This window comes from Coloeus monedula (genome assembly GCF_965178545.1).
Source record: "Coloeus monedula genome assembly, chromosome: 8".
NCBI classification, from domain to species: Eukaryota; Metazoa; Chordata; class Aves; order Passeriformes; family Corvidae; genus Coloeus; species Coloeus monedula.
Window position 1 is genome coordinate 20901367 of NC_138788.1, and position 22884 is coordinate 20924250.

General features: G+C 39.8%; 1 protein-coding gene across 1 annotated transcript in view; it reads right to left on the reverse strand.

Moving 5' to 3' along the window:
• Positions 1-10437: 10437 nt before the first annotated feature.
• Positions 10438-22884, reverse strand: part of VSTM4 (V-set and transmembrane domain containing 4) — a gene marked incomplete at both ends in the record, with an annotated part of 30384 nt that continues 17937 nt past the window's right edge. The window contains 3 exons of the mRNA XM_082286632.1: positions 10438-10563; positions 21464-21525; positions 22368-22480. Of these exons, the coding sequence (XP_082142758.1) occupies positions 10438-10563; positions 21464-21525; positions 22368-22480 (301 nt within the window). The remainder of the gene's footprint in view (positions 10564-21463; positions 21526-22367; positions 22481-22884) is intronic.

A 22884-nucleotide genomic window follows, 5' to 3' on the forward strand; every position in this document is an offset into this window, starting at 1 on the left:
TTTTGGGTGGAGAGAAAAATTACCCTCCAAAGCATGAGAGAATCAGAGAAACTGGAAGCCTCTGGTTGGAGACTGAATCTCAAAGGAGTTGTTGGACTGAGCCTGGCAGTCAAGTATAATTCAAATTAGACACTGGACCCCAAAGTTGCGAGAGAAACTGACAGATATGCACATAGACAATGAGATTTTGTAGTATTTGTCCTGGGAAAACTTTTGTATTTAAAATGTTATTTTAGATATTGAATTTGACATAATACATTGTATTTCACAAATATTATCTAGCAAATAAAACTGCCTTGATTATGCCAAAGAGCAGTGAAGCTTAATAATGACAACATATTGTATTTTTAATATCATGAGATAAAAAAATACTCAGGGTTCAAACAGGTGTTAAGTGAGTATGTTGCAGTATTTTTGTTCTTCACTGACATGCAAGAATATTAATATCTCTGTTCCTACACTTCCTTCCTCCCTGAATCTGCATAAAAATGTATGCATGCCTTTTGAGAAGCTATTTTGTTTACAAAGTGAAGGTTGGAATTCCCATGCTGATGCTGGTGCCTTTATCCAGCCCCACTGTGAATGTGTGTTGTGGTGCAATGTTGCCTAATCTCAGACCTTTTTTTTTTTTATAGTACAGCAGGCAAAATGTATGGAATAGGTGAGGAGGAAGATCTGACACAGTGGTCAACATATTCATTCATTTTCCTTCTTTGCTGTCTTCTTTCTAACCTTGTCCCTATACTTTCTGGAAGATCAGTATATTAGACATATTTCAGGATTTACCTCCACAATCACCCTGTATGGTAAAGTGAGTATTTGTAGTAAATGAAGGCTGAGACTATAGTGTAATAAATTTAAGTGCCATTTGTGTCCCTAGTGGGGATGGAGAAACTGTGAAAAATCAACCTCTTTAACATTTTAGCATAATTGGAAGGAGCTAAATTGATAACTGCCTTTCTCTTCTGCTCCTCCTTGACCTGGTGAAGAGATTGAATATCTTACCTCACATACAGAAGGTCTGCACAGCCACACAGGCAGAGCAGCTTCCTGAACACACAGACTGGGTCAGAGCAGTGCCAGGAAGAACACGAAGGACATTATGGCCATGAAGGCTCTTTTATTCATACCACCAAACACACCCTTGGGCAGACAGATCCCTGTTTTCCAGTGCACTGGGACTGGTCAGCACTGCAAGAGTGAAGCTCCATGTGTGCTGCACTGGACAGCCAGAGGATGAGGAACATGAGCAACCACTATATGCCAAAATCTTGGTGCTAGAGACTTTCTCTTCAGCATCATTAGGAAGAATCTGGAGTAGAAGACAGGTTTTTACCAGTCATCTTGTAATTACATGATCAACTTTCTTCTTCCTATAGGACGCTGCTTAGCTATTGACTCTTCTTTTGAATCGTGTTGCTGAATGTTGTCCTATAGCAAACAGCCTCATTCCCTACAGAGTGCTGAGACATGTCCACACCCCAACCCCACCATGGTTCAGCCTCACCACCATAGTGAGTGAGGTAATTGCCTGTGGAAAATGCCGTAATTAGATGTAAGCTCATGATGCAGACAAGGAAATCTGCATTATGTCTACACAGATGTCCTGCCTGGTCTTCCCTTCTGACCTCCAAGTGCATGACTTGATGAGTCAAATACTAATCTTTCTGGGCTCAGGCAAACATACACTGAAAACAGGCCAAAACACACCAATATTTTCAAATCAAAGTAGCCCTATGGAGCAAAGGTGGACTGTGCCTATTTTTCCTGAGGACTGGGGAAAGGTCAATTGTCAACAAAAGTGTACTTCTTTCCTCTTCCTTCACATTCCTTAGAAATAAGCTGGATTTGGATACATGGACAGAAAGACTTAGATTCCTGTCAAATTCCTGCAAATACAGCTTTACTGAACCATGGTAAAGGTGATTAAGAGTGGTGAAAAAAGGTCACTACCTGTGTTTTCATTTACCTTCTAAGCATCTTGAATAGCTTGCAAATTGTCTCCTCTTTTAGCCTTTTCCTGCAGCCTGTCTTTGCCAAGAGTAGATGTTCCCTGTTCTGGAGCTGGCAGTGGCACTCTGCAACCTGGGCAGCTGCACTAATGGCTCCAGTACTCTAGACATCAACCTGGCTTTGTTTGGTATAAGAAGAGGCCAGCTGTAGGCTGGCCATGCATGCATTTGACAGGCTCATCTCCTTGTGCCTAACATCAGCTCTCTTAAGTCTTCAACAGTTGCTTCAGCAACATCTGGTTTGAATCACAGAGATCAGGTCCAGAGTGTGCATGTGTGAATGGAAGTCAGCACGTTAAATGTGTTCCCAAGTCAAGCTTCTCCTCATTTTCAGGGAGCTGCAATTTGGGAGAATATAAAAGGCAGATGAATAGAAGTGGATTGCAATTTCATCTGGTAAAAGTTCTGATTAGGAATGATTTGCTGTCTAACAATGCTTGGTTGAGAAAATTTTGGGTTCTTCCCTAGCTCTAGAGATTTTTCCCAAATGGCATAAATCATGGGAAGAAACAAATACTGTGAGTACTAAAAGCACGACTCAGACTGCAGAGTTAAGGCACAAATGTCAACATGCTGCAGTCTTCAAATTTTCTAGGCCTGATAGAGCCAGTGTGTGTGACAGTGGTAGAGTGCTACCTGGTCATTTTCCTACAGGCAAGTCTCTGGGACAGGAAGCTTTAGCTCAAAATTTGTAATAAGTGGTTGAAGGATCGCCTGAAACCAACCCTCTTGCAACTACCTGTTTTAACATTTGTTTTGGTCTCCTGGATATTTGGTAAATTATGAATGCTTATGAAAATGTCCGGGAAATTCCATCAGCTCTGGATGTGGAGGTGACTTTCACTGATACATAGACAAGCCTTGGTGCTAGGTCAGGGGCAGTAGTGCTGTGAGTTGTGAGTATCCTGATGTGACACATGCTTGGGATGTAGGGGTAGCAAATCTAGAATATGCTTGAAAAATGAAATATAACAATTCCACTGCAAATACTTGTAGCACAACTCCATTGTTACTATAAGTGGAACAGCGTGAAAAATCAACACAGTCTTATAATTAGCTCAGAACCAACTTTTGCTCAGGGTGAGAATTATCCTTAAAAGAAATCCAATCCCATTAGGATAAGAAATGTAGAAATAAGTTTTATTTCTGCCCTATAGGGAAATGAAGAAATGTGGAACAGCACAACCTTTATGCGACTTTAAAAACCAGTTTAATCTAATTGAGTACCATAAACCCTAAAATGCCTTAATTACACTTATTTGGTTATTGCACAGACTATCTTGCTTCCTTGTTCAGCAACAGAAGTCTCCTAAGTATTACACTGAGCATTAAGTAGTGCCTGATCTCTAGCATTCTGCAGGCTAGTTAACACTCATGAAGTAATATCTGCCTGTGCACTGCAGGGCCTTTGCATCCTCATAAAAAAGAATTTACTCAAAACTTTTTTGAGATATCTATGCAAGGAAATCTGTAATTCTCACAGGAAAATTTTCCCTGTGTCTGTCACTATGTGCTACTCTTCTCAACTCAGGGATCAGTTGTTGTGTTATTGGTGTCACTGTTCAGACATGTGCATTGCAATTATTGTCATTAAAGTCAGCCAGGCTGAAGGGGATGGGGGTGTGAGAGGGTACAAGGTGGTGTAATTCCTGTGGAGGAATGCCAACCCTCTCTATACTTTTTGCCTTGCAGACAGTTTGTAATCAGAGCTCTTCCCAAGCATCAGGAGGCTCATGCAAATTTGGCACATGAAATTTTTAAAAGGGCTCATCTAAAAGGGCTCACCCTTATTCCCTGCACTAGTGTTAATTGTCTTGTGGAAATGTAGTACTCAGAACCAGGCAGCCTTCAGCAGGACATTGGAATATTAGTGACCACGAGTAATACTTGCTGTAGTGAGTGCTGAGCAAATGTAGCCCTTTTGATGGGGACAGTGGTGCCTCTGTTCAGCAACCACTTGATGTGTTTCATATTCAGGTGGTGCAGAGCTCTATGCATGGGGAGGCTGTTGGCGTAGTGCAGTCACTGGGCAACAGCAGCATGGGAAGTTTCCCTGTTTCAGGTCAGAAATTGTTCAGTTTGGACACAAGGCTCTCAGGACTTTGTTTCTCCCTTGCACATATGCTCCCTGGCCAAAAGGGACAGCAAAAACTCCTGTTCCCATATGTCCAGTTTTGGTGGGATGCTCTGCTCTTCTGAGGGGAGCACATGAAGTGAGCCACAGGAGTGGATGGTGAGAGTGCTCTTTGGTGCCTCTGTCCATTCCCTACCAACTCCTGGCTGTGGAGAAGTGGTGGTAAGTTAAATCTCCTTGGCCAATGTCCATGTCTTTATACTCCTTATTTTACTGAAGCTGCTGGTCTGACCAAAATCAAATTCAATCAAGATGCAGTCATTTAAGTTCCCACCTTTGACTGACACAGTATCACACAGACACACTGCAGAGTATCAGATCTAGTAAGCAAGCAAAAAGGCTATCTTTGTGTGACAGTGCGACCGTGGACATTGTAAACAAGGAATTTCATTAGTGTTATGGAAATAACCAGAACTCCTGCCAGACTATGAGATTATTTGCTTGGGAAGGTGAAATCCTGATTTGCTCCAAAGCCTTTGCCTGCCTGGCAGGCTGGCTTCAGCCAGCTTTGGTGGTTTTTGTTGTATAAGGATTCATTTGCCACCTTGTTGTATAGCAGCCTGTGGTGTTCTTGGGGGAAGCTCTGGGCTCTTCAGAGCCTGATTATGAGCTGAATATATACTCCATATCTGGGCTGTATATTTACAGGCCCTTCCCTGTGCCAGTGCTGGGACTGTGATAAGTGGGAGGAGGCCCACTGGAAATCTACTGAAGCAGGTCTAATTGAACCAAATAGACCAGCTCAGTAGAGTAGAAAATAGTCCTTATATATCTACCCAAAGAAGATAATGACCTTTTAAATAACAGAAGCAATTTTATTTCAATACCCCAATTACTCTGAACTCTCAAATGTCAAAGTGCCAAGCACTTTCAAAATAACTTAATTTAGACATTTATAGCACTTAGACACTGCTAGTTTCTTATCTAACCTAATTATGGGTTGTACAGGAAATTGCAAAGCGTTCCAATTAGCGTTATTTTTTATAGTGATACATAGGAGTGGCCTTTGCCATTTGCTGTAATCATGTGCACGGTGATTTACTAATTTTGGCTTTTGTGTTAGTTCCTCTTATGTTCTGCAAGGAGGAAGTAGAGGTAGAAGTGAGCATAGCTATGTTTGCTTGAGGATTTGAAGGGCATATTTTCCTCTGAGAGCAGAGTACAGTTGCAAAGCAGGACTATTTAAGATGGAGAGGTGCCATGTAGAAAATAATGGCTAGCTAGCAAAATTGCTGACCTTCCTCTGATCTGAGCACTTAGGCCATGATTCTTGACTTTTCTTGTGCAATGACCACCTAGATTTAATAGTGTCAGATCACATCACTGGAGGAAAAAAAACATAATCTTGCAATTAATTGCACATCTGTAAGTAACAAAGCAACTCACTCAAAGACTACAGGGAAGAAAATTTCACTGAGTTTAATATGCTTTAGTGTAAGAAATGCAGAATAAATGGATTTACCTTCTTTTAACAGGAACTGTAAGGCCAAATTAATCCCTGGCCTAACTCTCTCTGGCTTCAGCCCCAAAGGACTAGTACAGGGGAAGGGGATGTGTAAAGCTGCTTAACTGGGTGCCTGAAAAATCCCTTCACAGGCAGTGCTGAGCATTTTTCTTTCTAGTTCTTATGCACTCTAGTTCCAATGAGCAGGCAGAATCAGAGGTGGAGGAAATGGTGCAGCACCACTGAGCAGTATTCAGTGACTTCTTGTTTGCTTTCATGGTAAGGGGAAGACATGCATCCAGTTACTATGTTTGAAAGTGACAGCTGTTGCCCATCCCCGTGTGGTTTTTTGCCCTGTATATTTTATGTGATGTCTTTGTTCTGTGCTGTGGTCATCCACCCTCCCCAGTGTCAGGAGACAGTTTGTCTTAGCAGTCAGAGCAGTTCCTGCAGGCCTCTTCATTCCTGAGGGTGATCCAAAAGTATCAATGGCTCATGTCTCAAGGAAAGATGCAGGGTTGTGGGTAGCTATATACTGCTGTTAACTGTGCCCAAGATGATGCCAGCCTGGAGCAGGAAGGCAAAAGCCCCAGTGGTGATCTTGTCTTGTCACACCTCTATGTGCAAAGCCCTAATGCACTGTTGTGTTCTCATTCACTTCCTTATGGCAAAATATTGCTACAGACAGATAGGTTTTAACAAGGCTTAAATTAAGTCCATGAGGGAAAGCTTGTGTTTGACCAAACCAGTCACTTTCCTCAAAGTTTTTCTTTAGCCAGGACCACAACCCAAGTGAGATTGTCTGGGGCCTCTGTGGACATGACCTCCTACTTCCCTGGTGTGAGATGCAGGAGCAGATCCTCACAGATCATGTCTCAGATCCCCACAGCAGGGAAATGCAGCTGCAGTGACTGGCTCTGTTAGGTACTAAAATGAAAACCTGAGCAGATCTCAGCAGGATGCTCACAAAGGGCTGCCAGAATATTTCTGACCACAGTGGTCAAAGACTGAAGAGCCCTTTGTGGGGTTTGGAAAGAGCCCAGCAATGCTGGTAAGGAACAAGAGAGACACAATAGGATGCCAAGACAGGGAGGATTCCTGAAATATCTATGCAAGAGTCTTCCACTGATATGCAGTCTTTTGATTTGCCCAAGTAAGGTAGTGAAATGGAATCAAACCTGCTGGTGGAACAATGTAAATGGAATGAGTACATTTCACATTAGAGTAGAAAACTCAGAAGACCACTATGAAATTTAGGAATTTCATCTTTTACTCTGGCAGGTTAGACTGAAGCCGAAAAGGATCTTTGCATCTTGATGTCACTCACCAGAGGTGTTTTGGAGAGGCCCTCAAAAAGCAAAATTTAACCTACAAATTAAACATCAAATGCAAACTTACCTGGTCTGAGTCCTATGCTATCAGAACCTGGCCAAACCCTGGCTAAGGACACAAGTTTATTGAACTTTTTAATGAAGAGAACTCCACAATTATGTTACAGTTATACTAAAACAAATAATTTGCTTGCAATTGCAGAGATAATGACATGCTGACCACACCTACCAATTAGAAAGTTGTAATAAAGAATAATAAAATACTTTTTCCTTGGGCTGCAGAATCAACCCCCACACAGCCTGTGACACTAATATGATTTACTCCTATTTGCTGATGGAGAATTCTAGTAATAAAATTTAATGTGGAGGAACAAGGTGCATTTAACCAAAGCTGTAAACATATCTAATTCTATTTAAAGCTATAGGGTGCAGTACATTAACGTTTAACAATCTGATATTAAATTGGTGTGAAGCTAATAGAGGTGTATTTGTTAAGATTTCAGCACAAAGCCATGTTTTACCAATGACAACAGAAGGAGTAACCAAAATAGTGTGACTCAGCAGACTCCCACTGCTGCTTAATAAGGTATTAAGAGTCTTCATGGGAACTCCTCTCATAACAGAACTGTGGACCACCTTCAGGTCTGCTGCTTTTCTCCTGATGCCAGAGAGAGTTAGGCCAGGCATTAATTTGGCCTCGCAGTTCCTGTTAGAAGGAGCTAAATCCATTTATTCTGCATTTCTCACACTGAAGCCTATTATACTCAGTGAAGTTTTCTTCTCTGTAGTCTTTCAGTGGGTTGCTTTGATACTTACAGATGTGCAATTAATTGCAGGATGATGTTTTCTTTTGTCTGCTGCCATATGAAGTCAGTTCCAAACATTTGAAAAGCCTGGAATTTTCTGCAGAATGAAGAATTCAATTCTAAATACTGGGACTTTCTAAATGCTATGTAAGAGATAAATGCATATCCTTCAATCTAGGAAGCAATATCCTTCTCTAGGAAGCAATAAATCCTGCAGAGAGTGAGACAAAAAATCTTACAAAAAAAGGTAATTTATTCAGTTCAATTAACTATTATTTTGGGCAATTAGATATCAAACATACACAAGAATATATAGGATATTAATACATAAAGAATGGTATTCATTAACATGCTGGGCATAAATACACAGTAGAGGATTCTTCTGAACAATGGGCACAATGGCCAGTTGTATGCAAAAGGAATGTTTGTCACCAAACTTGAAAGTTTTCACATCTAAGTAGTCAAATAATTAATGTGTTAGGATTTTATCTTTAATTCCAAAGTAACAACTAATAATGTCTATATTTTTCTAAGGCTTCTTGAACAGCTGTCTGCATAACAGGTGTCCTCTCTGAATAATCAGTTAAACTGGCTGTTCCAAAATTGATCCCTGAATGTTGAATCACTCCTTAGCACCAATTTGGTTTTGGTCAATGAGTTGATTGCTGTTGTCACTGAAAGTCCAACACCTGATCAGAGAACAAGGAAAAGTACCATGCCCTTTTGGTGGGTGATTAACTCCTGGGATAATGCAAAGGTGAAACAAACATCTTTTCTGACAGCTCACAAATGCAAACATTAAAAATGCAAATAATTCCTAGCATTATGAACCGATAAAAGCTGACCTTAGTTTGGCAACAACTGTTCTGATGAAGAAATAGAATTAAAATTAGTACTGCACATAATGGTCAACCTGATAAGCTTTTCTTAAATTCTTTTTATAGAATAAATTTTTATCTAATGTGGAAGCAGGTGACTGCATTTTATATTTACAGATCCTGGCTAGACAGTAACAGATTATGTGTGCTGCCTAATCTCTACCACTGTTCAAAAAAGTTGAAAAGCAGTTTATACAGACTCACTTATTCTGGAGAAACCCTCCAAAAGGCAGTGATGTGCTCTGTCCCCTGGTTGCATGTCCCCATCCTTGAATTGTCCCCCCTGCCCTCCTCTCCTGCACTCCCATGCAGGAACAGGAACAAGGGCATGAGTGCTCCTGTGATGATTCCCAGCTGTGCTCTGAACCCTCATGAGAAGTTGTTCTATCACTAAAAGGCTGTGACCTGTAAAGGAAGAACCAACTTGGACCATCTTAGCTGTGACTCCAGAACTCAAGGCCTGCAAGTGCTACTCCAAAATCCACATTAAATACTGGTGAATGAGCAGCCTGTCATGGGGCTCCCTCACAGACCTGGAGAAGACCTGGCACACACCAAGTATCAGATCTCCATGACCCAATGGTGACCTAAAGAGCCCATGCTTTTCCATCTCCATGGACTGCACAGTTACTCAAGGGCTAAAGCTTCCCAAGAGCTGAAAGATGTTGGGTATCAAACTCTCCCTGAGCTTTGGGGAAATTTAGACATTGAAGATACGTGAGCTTGAAAACAGCAGTCCAGCTATTCTTCATGACTGAAATGCCCAGGATGGCACAGAATAGCTCATTTTCCATCAATGTGTGTCAAAGGAAAAGGGAGAATGCCTTCTCAGTTATCAAGAGGTAAAGAAAGAGGAATGTTATTTTGTATCCTCACATTAGGCTCATTTCCTTATCTCCTAAGCCCTGGTCTTTCCAAAGAAATAACTCCAAAGTCAGCAGGGCATTACAGAGTCTGTTCCATATGGAAGGAGAAGCTGTGTAATTTTTTCCTCTAGATCAGCAGCTCAGCAGTGCAGGCTACAGGAGGGAACTTTCGCAGGTTTGGAAACACCAGACTAAACCAAGACCAAAAGCAGTGTCCTGGTTCTCTCAGTTTTTCCTATTCCTAATCAGAATTTAAAAAAATCAGATCCTGGGAGATGTTTCCAAGCTATGAATATTCTTCCTTAAATCATTGGGGTTTATCTATAAATGTTTCTTTCAGATTATTTTGAAATATTTTATTTCAAACACCTTACTAAAAGTAATAAAAGTTTTTTAAAGACAATGTCATTTAGAAAGGGAATTTGAAAACATAGAACACAAACGTTTTTAACTATTTCTGGAGAAGAGGATAAAAAGCAGCTTTTCCTTTGCTGTAGAAAAAAGTCTCAGCTTTACTGGGTTAATATTTTTCTGATGGGACAAAATGCATTAAAGTGGCCATTTTCCTGGTCAGTGGTCTTTTCCTTCACGAGCAGGTTGCTGGGCATGGATCCTACAACCAGCCCTCCTAAGGCTTGCTAAGATATTGATGTTTGCAGCTGGACTCATCACATTAACATTAAAGAAGGAATAATGTCAAGTGTTAAAAATGCCCCAGGTGGAACTTCAGTCCATTTCCAACAGGGATATAGAACACTACAAAGGGTATCTCTGGGATGTCACTTGCTGACCAGCTGCTTTTTCTATGATTACTTTCAACTACATTGTGTTTAAAAGTTTCATAGAAAAAAGAAGTGCATGAATGGAAATAAAAAAATAAGGACATTTGTATGATTTCTATAAATAAACAGCACAGCAAGATTTAAATAGAACACAGACAAAGGACATTTATACAGGCATGAACTGTTACAGCTTGTTCTCCTCAAAGAGTATCTGTGCATAGACCGTCATGCTGGGAATGCCTTTGGCTTCCTGAATCGGCTTCATCAGTTCAAGTTCAGCATATGTTAAATTCTCCTCTGTGATTTTTGGCTGAAAGACAGAACCAACAAATTAGTTACAATGTCATTACCACTGAATGTAGATATTTTATAAAATTGGCTATAGCTCTTCTCCCCCATTGTAATTCTACTACGTGTTTAATCCGTTTACTCTGCATTAGGGTTAGTTCTTAGAAGATGAAATAAAAAGAGTATTAAAAATAGGAAACAGGAATTAGTAGGATTTTCGGGTTTGCTTCTAATTTCACAAACATTGAACATTTTGACAATTCAAATATTGGAGACTTGAAAGATGTGTGTTAGCAAAATGTTCAGCCTCCTTAATAGTAAATTTCCCAATTTTATTTATTGCAGATTTCACAATTTGAAAGATATATGCCAGATTTGCTTTCCAGCTGTAAACTTTGGACCAGTTACATCTCTAATCACAGCCACTCACAGAGCCTCTCATTATATTTCTTAACAGAACCAAAAAATGTTAAAAATACACAGAAGGCAGAAAAAACTGGATAGAATTACTGCCATTCCACTGGAATTTCACCACTTTTGCCAAGCTATAGATGAGTTCAGAGTTTAGAAAAAAGGCAATACCACCAAAACTGTCTGCTGTATTACAGTGATTGAGTTTGACTTACAACTATAAAATGTAGCTAAGGGAGATGGTCAATAAAATTTACTGAAGAAAATTTTGTGGGTGGCAGAAGCTGCCTTCTGCTGTTGGGGACTTCATCCAGACTCAGGTGGCTTAGAGGAGGAAAATCTTGTCTTGTCCTCCTGTGTGTTTTGCTCACAGTTGGGAGTGGGTTGTTCATGTCTAATTCACCCAGAAAATGTACCATCAAACAAAAGAGTTGCTGTGGAATTGTATGTGAGACCCTCAGTATTTGAAATGGATTTCAGTTAATCTGTAGAAGACTGAGGTCTGTACTCCCTGAAGAAGGGTGAAGCTCTGTGGTCATATGCAAGTGAAGAACTGGAGAATTTGTTCTTTATCTTCTTGAGTACTTGTTCTACCTGAGTAACTGGTGTCCTCAAGTTGAAGTGCAAAGGACAATTAAAAAACCCAAAACATTTCAGCCGTGTGAATTTCTGCAGTCACAAGAAGCAGCCATGAAAAGGCTGCATCTCTCAGACTACAAAAAGCTTTGGCAGTTGTAAACTTAAAACTGGCTCAAAGTTCATAAACCAAGATTTTCCACACAGTACTTAAATGTTAGGAAGAAACTCTATATAGTTGCCAAGGCCAAAGTTTCACATTTTATTTATTGCTTATTTATTTCTGATTTAACACAAATGATTCCTGTTTCCTTGAAATGTGTTTGAATAATTATTGTATTGTCTTCTGCCTAAAAAGATAAGCATCTAATACCCTCTGAAATCAGTCCCTGTGCTCCCCTGCTTCCTGTTCTTTGCACTGCTCTGGAATCCTCTCATGACAGTTGCTCACACTCAGCATTTCATTTCAGGTTGTTTCCATCAGGGTGAAAAAGTTTACACTTTTCCAGCATTAATTTGATCCTATTTCTTCTCTGCAGATCAAATCCTCAAATACTTTGTGCAGCTGCTGCTGCAAGTGGTGTCACTGAAGTCAATTGATCTGTGCAATGTGAGTCCAAGCCCTTTGCATGGTATTGCCTGCAGGACTGGCACCTTTGCATTTCACTGTTCACGCAGTCTTCCCTCCCTCCCCACTTCCATCCGTAATCCTATTTGATCTCGACTTCTGGTCCTCATTCACTATCAAATGCTCTGCTGTTAACAACACAGAAAATGTCGTGCTTTCATTGAATTCTCTGGCATAATGACAAAAGGAATTACTGTGGATCCAGACAGATCTTGACTGTAACAGAAATAAAATCACACACATATTTTCTTTGTTAATGTATTAGGATTGAACTGAACCACAATGTTTAGAAAGACATCTCTCTGTCCTGGCCCTGGCTTAAAGACTTGGAAAAAACTCTTGGTCAACTGCTGTGATGCATTTTTATATTGCCCTTTTCTTTCTCTCCTGAAAGTATTAGAATTAGTATCACTTTCTAGGCACTTCAGTTGTTTTTTGCTTTTATGTTAAGTTAAAGATTCCTTTTGAGATTTCAAAATTCTATGTGCCTGTCTATTCAGTTATGTAGTACAGAAGCTAAACACAGGAGTTACATTGAGGGTAGACACCACAATAACACCAACAAATGCTATATATTTTATTCTCAGTGTAAGATAGTATATTGAGCCTCTGTATGGGGAATTTTGCTGACAGCTTCAGTGTCACATCAGACCTTCAATGCATAATGATACACTGCATGTGAAAAGCCTCCTAAAAATGAATCTGATAAAACTTTTCAAGAAAAGATACTGGTCACTGCCACAGTAAAGCACTACATTTCCTAAGTCTGATGCAGAACATCTGTTGAGGCAGAAATATTTTCATTGTTCTGTAGGAATCAGTTGTTCAGGGCAAGCTAAATCTGTATATGTTTTCCTCTTTATTGTTTAATCATATTTCATGTTATGTTTCCATTTAGAAAATGCCACATGTCCTAAAATAACCACCCCAACACCCAGCTCATGTAAATTTTAGAAGTAAGATTTATGAAATCATATTGTCCAGGTGTTTTATTATATTATCTCAAAATTGCATTGTTTTCCAGTGTAGATTATCTCTTTAGTCTTACCTTATTCTATTATGTTTGGATATGAAAAATAACACTAGATTCCCCAAAACAAGTCATTGGGCAGTAGTGGCTGATGTGTTGCTTTCATACATTTTTATGATGTTCCTATAGTAAACATAATTTAATAAAGCCAAAACACACTAAATAAATAATTGCATCTAGAAAAGCAATAAAACCAAATAAAATTAGTACTTTCATAAGTGGAAAAGGTACTTCAATTACTGCTACAAGCAACAGCACACCATAAAATGTGTAGAATAATTTCCCTTATGCATATTTCTAGTATGTAATAATTTGATTGAAAATATGAGGAAACACACAGGAGGTTCAAAATTGTGAAAGGTATACAGTTTTCAGCAAAGGATGTGTAATAATAGTGCACGGGAGCCAACACTACTTCAAGTTACCTGTGGTAGCCAGGTTTTTATTCCATACACTCTTCTGCACTTCATTTATCAACTACGTTTAATTTAATTTTGCTGTTTGTTTGTCCAAAACCAACTTTTTTTGAGCAGACAGGAAAAAAAAAAAAAAAAACAGCCTAATTCTTACAATTTCATCTCTCATTAGGATTGGATATTGTTTTGGCAGTGTTAACCTGGACCCATGCCACCACTTCCTTTCTGGAACAATCGTGTGACTTTAATAACTGATGTTGTAGGTGGGACAGAGGGTAGGACAGAAGAAGAAGAGACAACAATTGACTGGCCATTCACCCCTCTCTTTCTGTCCTGGTGCTTCATCTAGGAGGTCATTGGGATTTCTAGGGCTACAACATCCTTTTCTAAAAAATTTCATCATTGTTCTAAAATAATATTGAAATTATTTCTTCAAGTAGGATCTATTCCAGTGTGGCATTCCTAGATACAGCATTTATCTTGTATGTCTGTTTTCTCATCTTGGGAACATATACTTTGCCAAAATATAAATTAGGAAGAGTTATGATTTTCCAGTGTATCTTCTGGCAAATGCAAAATGATTCCTCTTCCAGATTTCTTCCAGTTTAATTTTAGTTTATTCCAGTCACAGGGCTTCCCATGGGCAACTATTCAAAAGAGTTCACTTATAGGAACATTTTTCTTATTAAACAATCTGCAAGGTCTATCATGTGAATATGTAAAAGAAACTAAAGTACGTGTATATATAGTTTTGTTTTTATTGGGTTTGTCTAGTATATAAATGTGTTAGAAATTAAATAGAAGTGTTGGGTTTCAATCAAAATTATTCTGAATTTTATGTCATAATTACCAGGAATGTCAATTTTTCTCTTACTAGGCTTAGCTAATTTGTTTCTTGGCAGCCTCAAGAATGTTTACTCTGAGCACTGTCAGACGGGAAAGTTCTTGAAGTTTTAACTAAGACTACTCTTATCCAAATTTGTAATTAGGTATGAAGAAAACAAGCAAATAATAACCTCATAAATTCAACTTCTCTGCAAAAACAACTGATGCCAACTTGCACATAGAGATTGCTGCAGTCTCACTGTTCCATGACCACACGTGTTATGAAGATGACAAACTGAATGTGAATTTTTAGTTTACTATCAAAAATAAGCAGAAAAGGCCTGACTTCACAGTTCATTTCAGTCTTAAATATTTTAGAGACTATTGCTGCAGACATTCGCCTTTGAATTCAGTGCCTATATAATCACATGTAATGTAGTTTTTGTTTGAGATATGATACAGAAAGAATTTTACACAAGGGAAAATAAACTCCTATAGATGAAATTAAATTTTCAGCACTGAGTTTTCTGGATTCAGCAAGCATATATCCCAAATTGTGCACATGGTGGTGGGGTTGGAACTAGATGATCCTTAAGGTCCCTTCTAAAGCCATTCTATGATTCTATGAAATTCCAGTCAGAGCTTCACAGTATTTTTAGTAACTCCGGTTTCCTGCAGTTAACACTTGAAAATGGAACTCCACCCTCACTGCCATGGCCTGCACTCATGGATGAGTGGATTAGGTCAGCAAGGATAAAACCCTGCCAATTCTGCAGATGTTTGCTGGTGTGATTGCCAGTACATGGCAAATTGCCACCCGTGGCCCAGCCATGCCATGCTGTTGGGTGGACATGTGGTGCCCAGGAATGCTGCAGGAAGTGCAAACGGGAAAGGTAAAGAGTCAAGAGGTGCTGCTAAATTTTGTTTGACCCAGTCTCTAGGAATTGCACTTCTGGCCAGGTTACTCCACAGCACCAAGAAAGCAGCCTTGCCCCAGTGCCATGAAGGAGTTGTTCTCATCAAGCACATTCTGGAACTACCATTTATTTTCTCTCCCTTTCTCTTGCAAAAGCCAAACTTGACTCTTTGGCCTTTTTCCTTTAACGTTTGAGAAACATCCTGTTTTGTAGTCACAGTCAGTAAAAAGCTCCAAAGAAAAGCTCAGATACTGTCCAGATGGCACAGCTCAGGAGCATCCAGTGTCACTGCCTGAGCACACTCCATCAGAAACTGTCTAGACAGGACTCCCCAGGCCAACTGGTTGGGCTGTGTTACCACAGGAAGAGATTGTTGGCTGTCTCTGTATTCATGTCCAGAAGGGTGGAAACTGCATGCTGAGTGCAGCTTAAGGAAAAGGGGGTAGCCCATCATCTCCTCAGCATATCTCCTTTTCAAAGCATCTGGTTTTTGAAGCCATGGAGGGGATGGGATGCAATGGGATGTGGCTGCCAGCTTGGCCATCACTGGAGAGTCAGTGATGGAGGTGAAGGTGAGGATGTGCTGAAGCAAAGATCCAGCATGATCTGGTGGATCCAAAGATCCAAGATGATTTGGTGGATGGGTTTGCAACTCACTTGTCTGGGCCATCAGGACATGGGAGAGAGCACATGCTGGCAGTGGGGTCAGGCAGGACAAAACTCACTGTAGCTTCAGAGAGAAAAGGATTAACCTTTGACAGTCCTATTTTTAAATATACACAGGAAAACCCCTCCCTTTATACTATGTGGTCTGAAATCAGTAGTGTTCCTGAGGGCCACAGATACACTTAATAGTCAAGCCCTATGAACTTCAGTGGGATGATTTCCTCATTAAGATAGTACCATAACTCAGAAGTCAGAAGGAGTTTTTTGTTCTTTTTTTAAGAGCTTCAAGTGTTTACCAATGTCAGTGACTTGATTGCAGGCAGAAAGCCAAAGATTCCCCTGGAACAGAGGAGTTTCAGAAATTACTTTTGCAGAAGTTCTGAAGCTAGATCTGCAAAATGAGCTTTCCTCTAGAAATCCATCTACTGGCAAGTAAGATGAAATATCAAGAGAGACATTCAATGCCAAAGCTAATAAATACGACATTGGAAAATATGGAGAGTAGGAATTATGACTTTTAGTGGCATTATCAGTTAAAAAGGACAGGTTTTTTCACATTAAGGTATCTATTTTTTATTTCCTATAGAATAAAATGCCTATACTCCCTGAGAACAATATCTACAAGAATGTGTGAACACTCTTTCGCCATTGCATCTAAGTTTTGTTATTGCATCCCACAGAAGTTATGATTACAAAGTCAGGGACAAAGATGATTTAACAAATCCCACTGAATGAGTTTTGGGGGAAGAGCATCCTCCCCTTTGCTAATGCTCTATTGCTTTTACAGTTGCAGTTATTCCTAGATTCTAAACCAACATTGCTGGAAATCAAGCTGATTTCTTATCATTCAAAAAAAGCCAAGGAAGTAATTAAAAGTTTTCACTTCACTGGTGACACTTCTATTACTCTAAATGTGTCATCACACAAAAATCATCTACTGTGGGTGGCACTTCTATTACTCCAAATGTGTCATCACACAAAAATCATCTACTGTGGGAATTTGTAAATACACAAGTCTCAACACAGATCTAACAAGAAATTTTACATATTTATACAAATCATTCCTTCCTGGGCATAAAGATAGCAACCTGTGATCTGAATCAGGAAGCAAGCATAACTCAGTAGTTTTGAGTTCGTTGAGTTCTGAGTGTCAGCCTGAATGTGCAAATGATATTCATGTCCTATGGACATCTCATATCCTATGGAGACACTGAAAAAAAGAAAGGATTATTCATCTTGTAGAGAGAGGAATTATGAGGACTGAATAGAAATATTAAAGAATAACAGGGAGTCTAGGGTAAAACTGTTCACCACTGCTTTGTGTATTATATGTATGGTCTTACTTGAAGTCTGTGGAGATCAATAATGCCTTAATAAATTGGGAGCTTAAATTGTCACCCATTATTACATGTGGAGGAAGCAACTCTTCTAACAGAAGGTGGCACAGCTTTTAATTTAAAGTCATCCAGTAGAAGGGAAGACTTGATTGCTCCCAGATTCAGAATTCACAAATTACTGAGAAGATGTATTCCACTTCCATTTTCTTTCTCAAGGAAAGGGCCAATGGTACCTACAGTTAAGACTACTGAGGAATCCTACTAATTGTGTGAAATACTGACTTCTAGAAATTTCCCTCAGCCGTGGATAACCATAATCCCTTCCTGGTTCTCAAGTAACTTTTACATCATCATCATCATCATCATCATCAAAAGCAGATCTCAGTAATCATGTAGCACTGAGCCACTGGTGATCCAATCCATGCTGAAATAAACAATGCTGTCTACACTGTGGGAGCTGAAGGTAGAAGGATGCTTCTCTTAAATAGCTCAGCGCTATGGTCACTGAAATCACTCTGCCCAGAAGTCACACAGGAACAACATGTACACTGTGGTGGGGAACAAGAGAAGCCAGATACACTACATTCAATAAAGAGTTTATGTAAGAGGTTAGTCAGTGTAGGAACAGCAGAAGCCAGCTCTTGTGTACTGTGAGCTTTCCATGGATGTGTTTGGAGAACTAAGCCCAAGGGGATCATTTGTAATACAGGAGATATTCACCTGATTTCAAAGTGTGATGGTTATATGATGTAGCAGAGTGCAAATGTCAGTGGCAGAATCAGAGGATTCCCTATAGCCTGTCTTATCTGGGCAGGTATTCCTCCCCTTACAATTTGGTGTGAAAATGATGAAGTAAAAAAAAAATTTGTATAAGTAAAGATTTCAAGGTTTGATCTAACCTGAAGTCACATCCTTTCCACTGGTTGTAGTGAATCACACAGGAGCTCCTAAGATTGATGGTTCAAACCTTCATGAAAAGACACTAAAGCCTTTTCATTTAGATTATGTTCTATAACTGACACTCTAGGGCTATGACAGCCAGTCTCTAGGAGGCAATGAAAGGCTTACCAGAAAATTTGGTTGAGGAAGTAGAAGATTTATCTCTACCAACTCAACGGGCTAAGTACTTAAGGCTAGAGCAGAACAGCCCTTAGAGAGAAGAGTTTGTGGGCCCCCAGAATTTTCTTCTTTGTAATGACTCTCTGTGCTTCTTGCATGCTATAAAAAACATCCCTTTTTGCATTTCAGCATCTCTATTTCCTTTGATCTGCACACATTTCTCGTTGATGCTAATAGAGAATGACACTGATGGGGAATATTTTTGCAACAGGGGGAGCATAGAATCGTTATTCTGGCTAAAGCAAAAGCAATATGACTTAAGCAGAGTATTTAAAAGGCTTTACTCAACACTGCGCAATTGAACATGGTATTAGACTTTCTCTCTTTTTTTTTTTTTTTAATTTTCATTGAGATTATGTCCATATTTTATCCAGGTTATTGTGTTCTTGTAAAATTATACTGCAACCCACTCTAGCACGTTAACAACAAAAGAAATTCTCTAGCTTATTATAAACATCTTTCAAGAAACCAAAAGCATATGTCCTCTGGAAATAATTTTGCTGGTATTTAGGCTATTACAAAAAAATTTCCCAAAACACTGGAATTATTTTGTAATGTTCCCTTATACTCTAGCTTGTTAGCTTAGGTTTTCTAGAATATTCTCCTGGTGCCCCAATACAGTCCCTTCCCTGAGTTGCACAGGGAAGCTGCAGAAGTAGTCCAGAAACTCAGCGATACGTGTCTGTCTTTGCAGTAGTGATTGCCTAGTAAGTGTGTGCCATCAGTGAAAAAAGACCTAGTGTAGACACCAGCTGTGCAATAATTATAGCTGGAAAGGAAGTTATTTTATCCTGCAGAGATTTGGCAGGATGATGATATTAATTTCTTTTGCCCCAAAGCACACTGAAAATTTAAAATCTGAGAAATTTTTGAGAATTAAAATGGGGAGACAAGTTTGCTGAAAATTTTTTTTTAAAGTTTCATTTAGATGTATATGATATGTCTTTTTCTCTGTATTTTCTACATTTTTTATCTCTCTTTAAACTTCTTTTACTTCAGTTAGTTTAATTTTCCTCACTGAAAAGAAGTAATTTAAAAGCAGAAAGTATGGATTTTTTTCCCCCTGAGAATACAAAAGCATAGACAACTGTGCTGTAAAAGGAGGCAAGAGGAACAGAATTGGCAAACTGCTCTGACAAGTGCCCTGCTCAGCTTCTGAATATGCCTTACAGATTTACTTCGGTTTAGTTTATTTTGTCCCTCAATGCACTTTATTGCTAGGTCCGTTTATATTTGTTGGATCACTTTTTGACTTAAAACTAACTCATGTCCATAGATTGTGTATTTTCTGTGGGCTATGTTTCTCCAGGTGCACTCTGAAGTGAAATATGAAAGGGAAGAGAGCAACATACAGAAACTGCTGCCAAAGTCCAACAGCAAGGCATTAAAACAGAGTCTGCTGTCTGCATGCAGCCTGTGGATCCTCAGTTGTGCTAGGGGAGACAAAGCTGATTTCATTGTTTGAAAAGGCTTTACTCCTGCTCAACCTCCAAAATGTTTGGACCTTGACTAGTGTCGTGTAGCAGGAAGGGAGAGCCAACAGCTATTTGAGGGCTATCCTTGGAATTATTCCAGAAAGAAAAAGCATCTGGAAACAGATTTACTTCAAGTTTAGCCTGTGTTGATGTGCTTTATTGACCTGCAGGAAGAGTCTGAGTGCTTTAACTGGTGAGAGCTTTTCCTAAGAGAGCTGAGACTGCCTGATTACTGATGTGCCCGGGCGCTGGGGTTCACACCGTGGGCACGGCAAAGGGTGCCTGTCAGCCCTGGTGCCAAAGGCTCTCATCTGTGTCTTTGTCTTCTTAGCAGAGCTTTGGCTGGCCACAATTACCTATGTTGACATAAGGCCTTTTTTACGGAGTTTTAAAACTCTGCCTCTTCCTCTACTAAGCCTGACCTGTACGAGCAGAGTCTGGCCAAGGGGCAATCCCTGCAGGACCAGCAGAGGAATGATGAGCTCCATATCCAGGCAGAAAAATTGCCCAAGATATTAGCTGAACTGTTCTCAAGTCACCTGGCATTATGCCCAGGTATCCAGGGTTGTACAATGTAGAGGTTATTTACTGACAGTTGGTGGGAAGGTTCTCAATTCTAACCCTCATCTGAAAGTGAAACCATCACATGGCATTTGGGTTATTCCAGTGGCGTAATTTTAGGTACCCATCTTCACCTAATATAGAAAGTTGGTCTCTCTGTGATCTCTCTATTGCCAGAGAAGGGAGAAAGGATTCCCAAAAGGCAATTCAGAGGAGTAGTCTGAATTACTAGGAGCATCAGGCTCCTACTTTAATTCATCTCTCTTTCTATTGACTACACAGGGACCATAGCAGAGCACTGCAGCTATAGGCATCTGAAGTGAGTTGGTATAAAACTGTGTCACTCTATTACTGCTGGATGTCTTGTCCAGGCCCTGCTTTGTTACAAAAGCAGAGGAACATCTCACTGTCTATCTGATTTGTCTTACATGTATCTGCAGGGGTATTTTTCAATCGGAAACTCATACCCAAGAGAAACTTTTATATGAAGGGCTTTTTCCTTAGTATGAGCTACATTTATGTATCTTATTCCTGCAATTCAAGGCATTTCTGACTTACAGCAGTGTAGTGCAGAATAAGCCTCCCCATTTCTGATTTGAAGTCTCAAAAGAATTGTGACCAGTACAGTTATGATTTTGTCAGTAATTGGTATTTTTTTCCAAAACACCAGCTGCCAGAAGCATGTGAGAAGGAATAGCAGGTTTCATTTAAGAACAGGCCAAGTTTGTAGACATGACAACTGTTAGAAAGCTGGAAAACATAATCCAGTGTAACATTATGCTCAAAATGAAAAGAACCAAGATAATTCATCACTTGAAAAAGTATTACTTAAAAAAAAAAAGGACCTGTATGATTTTTTAAGGCGATTTACAGTATCTGAACCTAGAGTTCTGGCAACATTTCAGCATTTGTATTGAGACAGAAGAATATGCAGAAAATTATGTCACAGAAAATTACTCACCAGGATCAATTTTCTTTGAGGTTTCAAGAGCTTGGGCTTAGGGAAATTATTGGCAATTGGAGCTACAAAAATAAATATTAAGGGATCATTTCATATTATTATCATTCACTGTCATTTTTAGCATATGTATTAGCAATTTATAAATTACATATTAATAGCAAATTAGGAGCAGATGCATGTACTTATACATGAGTTTAAACATATTTCAGGTATTTTACAAGGAACCATAATGCTTATGAATTAGAAAAATTCATAAGATTAAAGAATCTGATATGCAAGACATGCTGTTTGTGTGCAAACACTAGAGCAAGTATACCCCCGGAGAACTGATCATTTGTTACCTAAACCACAGTAAATCTTCAGGTCCTTTCCCTCCTCTCTCCCACTGGCTTAGCACTGGCAGTGTTGCTCAGAAAGTACACCCAAGAGTTTGTGAGACTGACCCTGGAGTTGCAAATACTCTTGGAAAATGAAGTCCCCAAGAGGCTGGTCTTTATCTGCCCAGTTTGCTTGACTTCCCAAGTACACCAGCAATTTTAAAGAGTGCAATGTGCTGGCTTCCCTCAGAATACCCCCAACAAATAATTTCAACTTGCCTAACTTTAATCTTCTCTTTGAGCAGGGTGAATATTGCTGCAGAGGTTCCTCTCTCTCCTCTGGTTAGTGTGAGCTGAGACCTCCTGCTTGGTCTCATTGAGTAGCATCTCAGAATGGCTAAAGCTGCAGGGAGGTGAAAGTCTGTCCCAGCAGCAGGCAGAGGCCATTTCTTCCCCCACAGATGGAAGCAAGAACAGGCAGAGGCAGAGACAGTGGCAAAGTGAAAGATTCCTGACGTCCCACACTCTGCTGTCCCTCCATGGTTGTGCTCAGGATTTGAAATACCTCTGTGTCTCTGTATTCATACCTTTTGCTGGGATGGCTGGTGGCTGCTCCAGTTTCTCTTTCTCTTTCTTTTTCTTTACCTTCTTAGGCTGTAGAGGAGACATGCTCGTCACACTGGTAACTGTCTCCCCGGAGCTGCAAAGCACAGGCCCAAAAGTGAGGGGAAAATGGAGGCAATGGAGGGAAAGACAGTTTGTCTGTGTGAGTTCATGCAAACACATCACCTTCTACTTGTGAGAGTTCATGCCCAACAACCTGGATTGTTATTAGGGTATATAATGAAAAACCTCTTACGGTGGTTGGAAATGCTCTGGGTTTTGCATTTGTTCAGCCATATAGTATGGCTGAGAAACTCAAGAGTCTCACTCATCCTGGCATAGAAAATGCAAACTGTCAGGTTTAAACAAGACCCATTTCATAGCACCTATTCCTTAGAAGCATGTATGACCCCACTGATGCACCCAGGGTGAACTTCTGCCTGCCTGCCCTCAAGGGCTAGAGACACAGACAGGTTATGTGACTTGCATAAGCTCCCATGG